The following is a 2,500-nucleotide window of genomic DNA, read 5'->3' on the forward strand; positions in this document are numbered from 1 at the left end:
AACTAGGTGATATGCTAGGCTCTAAGCTCTAAACATTACTTTAATTTGCCTTCAAGTGATGTAATGCAACTACACATTTGAATCACAATCCAGGGTACGTTGTAAGGTAGTATTCACATTTTATTTGTTGTATTATTAACAATAAGTATACATAGATAAGCTGCTAAAGATTAGATTTATTAACGAGATTATGCAATATATATATATATATATATATATATATATATATATATATATATATATACCAAGTTTTAATATATTTATACTCGTTTTTAAGTTGCTTGATAATAAGAAGCAGGATAAATATTTCATTCATATTATTGAATATTACTATATAAATAACCCGTTTTATTAAATCAGCACAATCACATGGTCCATAGAACATATTTAACTCCTTTTGTTAGCTGTTGGTATTTTTAGTGAAAATACGAATATTTAAAGAAATATAATTTAACTTGCAATGAAGACCACACGTAGACATAAACACACGTATCTATCCATTTCAAGCTACGTTATTACATCACAGACCGCACAAAATCATGCTGATGGAAAACTGGCCATGAACAATATACACTCCCAGATTTGCGAGAACCACACACAAAACACAGCACTTTGATATTTTCAAACTATGTTGCATCGCATACAGCATACACACACTTCTTGAATATCAAAATACTTTGATATACAAAATAAAACACCCCTACAATATAATTTCTTCTTGTGACAGGCGTTTCATTTCACTTGTGCTTTCACGTCACTGTGCTTGTGTATTTGATGCAGAGCTGCCCTTTGCCCCATCACACTACTGACGCTTATATCAGCTCCACCCCCTCGCAGATCCGAAGCCTCCTGTGCTGGTGAAGAGCTGGGTGAAAGGCAAGTGTCCGTCCGGTGACCCTCTTGCGGGCTTCTCGAGTATGAGGGCGACTGTGCAAGTGGCGTACGAGGTCGAGGGCGAAGGAGGAACACTCAGAAAGGAAACCTTCGTGGTGAAGCTCATACCCACACTTGGTTTCATGTCGTAAGTATTGAAAAGAAGGCTAATTTGTGAGATTCATACCCACACTTAGCTTCATGCTTTGTGAAGTTCGTGCACATACTGATTTTAAGTCGCAAATTTTGAAGAGAAGCCTTCGCGTGAAGCTCATCTTCACGCGTGGCTTCGAGTCTTGCGGAGCTCGTACCTACACTGGTTTTAGGACAAATGTGTAACCCTCATGTCATTTTCTTCATCACATCCATATTCTGCCATCCTTCTTCCGTCAATAAAACGCAGACATACTTATAAAAGCATATATATGTGCTTAAGCACCAGTGTCCGTATGTATTTCAGTTTCTCGTGTAAACCGTGAAATCGTACGCATGGTAAAGTTCTGATGACAAGTACTTACGAACTTTGTACATGCCTCACTGTGTCAGGTTCATGCTCTGTTTACTTTGGTTTCTTGTACATGGAGTGCTTATCCAGGAGAAAATGCAATCTATTTGTCTTTGTTTGAATGTCAGTGAGTTCTTGCGTGTGTGTTTATACATGTGTGTGTGTGTGTGTGTGTGTGTGTGTGTGTGTGTGTGTGTGTGTGTGTGTGTGTGTGTGTGTGTGTGTGTGTGTGTGTGTGTGTGTGTGATATATATAAAGATACACACATATATATATATATTATACTATACAATTACGAACATTTAGACATTAATCTAACACCCACTGATTATGAAACCCATTAACATTTCTGTAATATGCCAGGGAGCTATTTTGGTTTCAAAACCAGGAACTCTTCAGCTGAATTTCGAAACCCAGTGCCACTCTCGTACCATTCCAGGGAGCTGCTGGTATCGGAAGGGATGCACCACAACGAGGTGGGTCAGTACAAGTACTTCCTCCGGTCCCTCGCGGCGTGGGAGGCGGAGCGGAGGGGCGTGTCCTGCGGGGTCCTTTGCGAGATGATCCCCCCACACTCCCTCGCCGTCAGCTGCGATCAGCACTTCACACTCGTCCTGCCAGAGCTGCGGGAGCTCGGCTACACGGTCAGTAAGAGAGAGAGAAATGAACGGGGTGCAGACACATTTTCCAAAAGTTCTTCGAAATATGGCAACGTCCAAGCCCTTGCGAGGGATTTCGTGACGTGAAATCGAATAAATCACATATATAATATATGATATATATGATATATATATATATATATATATATATATATATATATATATATATATATATATCATAAACACACACACGCACATATATATATACTTATGTATACACAAGACTATATATATATATATATATATATATATATATATATATATATATATATATATATATATATATATATACATATATATACCGTTCTTTCATCTGTCTGTTTACTTGTCTGTCTGCATGTCTGTCTGCTAGTAAAATAATAGTTTTCATCGATTAATGTTGGTTACAATCAGCATTAACTACTAATGTTGTGAACCTTAGTTTCTATCATATGAAGGGTATACTACAGTTAAAAACACAGTA

The 2,500-nt window shown here is 37.7% G+C and overlaps 2 protein-coding genes across 10 annotated transcripts in view; one reads left to right on the forward strand and one right to left on the reverse strand.

The window, feature by feature from the left end:
* Nucleotides 1-2,500, reverse strand: part of LOC138861866 (uncharacterized) — a 473,897-nt gene that overhangs the window by 218,795 nt on the left and 252,602 nt on the right. The gene's annotated exons all lie outside the window — the stretch shown is intronic.
* The window catches only part of LOC113827872 (uncharacterized), a 21,656-nt gene that overhangs the window by 12,908 nt on the left and 6,248 nt on the right, over nt 1-2,500 (forward strand). For 4 of the 5 annotated variants that reach the window (XM_027380809.2, XM_027380810.2, XM_027380814.2 and 1 more), the window contains 2 exons: nt 838-1,021; nt 1,818-2,022. In XM_027380809.2, coding sequence (XP_027236610.1) covers nt 838-1,021; nt 1,818-2,022 — 389 coding nt within the window. Of the gene's footprint in view, nt 1-821; nt 1,022-1,817; nt 2,023-2,500 lie in introns of all 5 variants that reach the window. The other variant, XM_027380811.2, reaches the window with a different exon arrangement.

This window comes from Penaeus vannamei, chromosome 5, assembly GCF_042767895.1.
Source record: "Penaeus vannamei isolate JL-2024 chromosome 5, ASM4276789v1, whole genome shotgun sequence".
In the NCBI taxonomy this organism is placed as follows: Eukaryota; Metazoa; Arthropoda; class Malacostraca; order Decapoda; family Penaeidae; genus Penaeus; species Penaeus vannamei.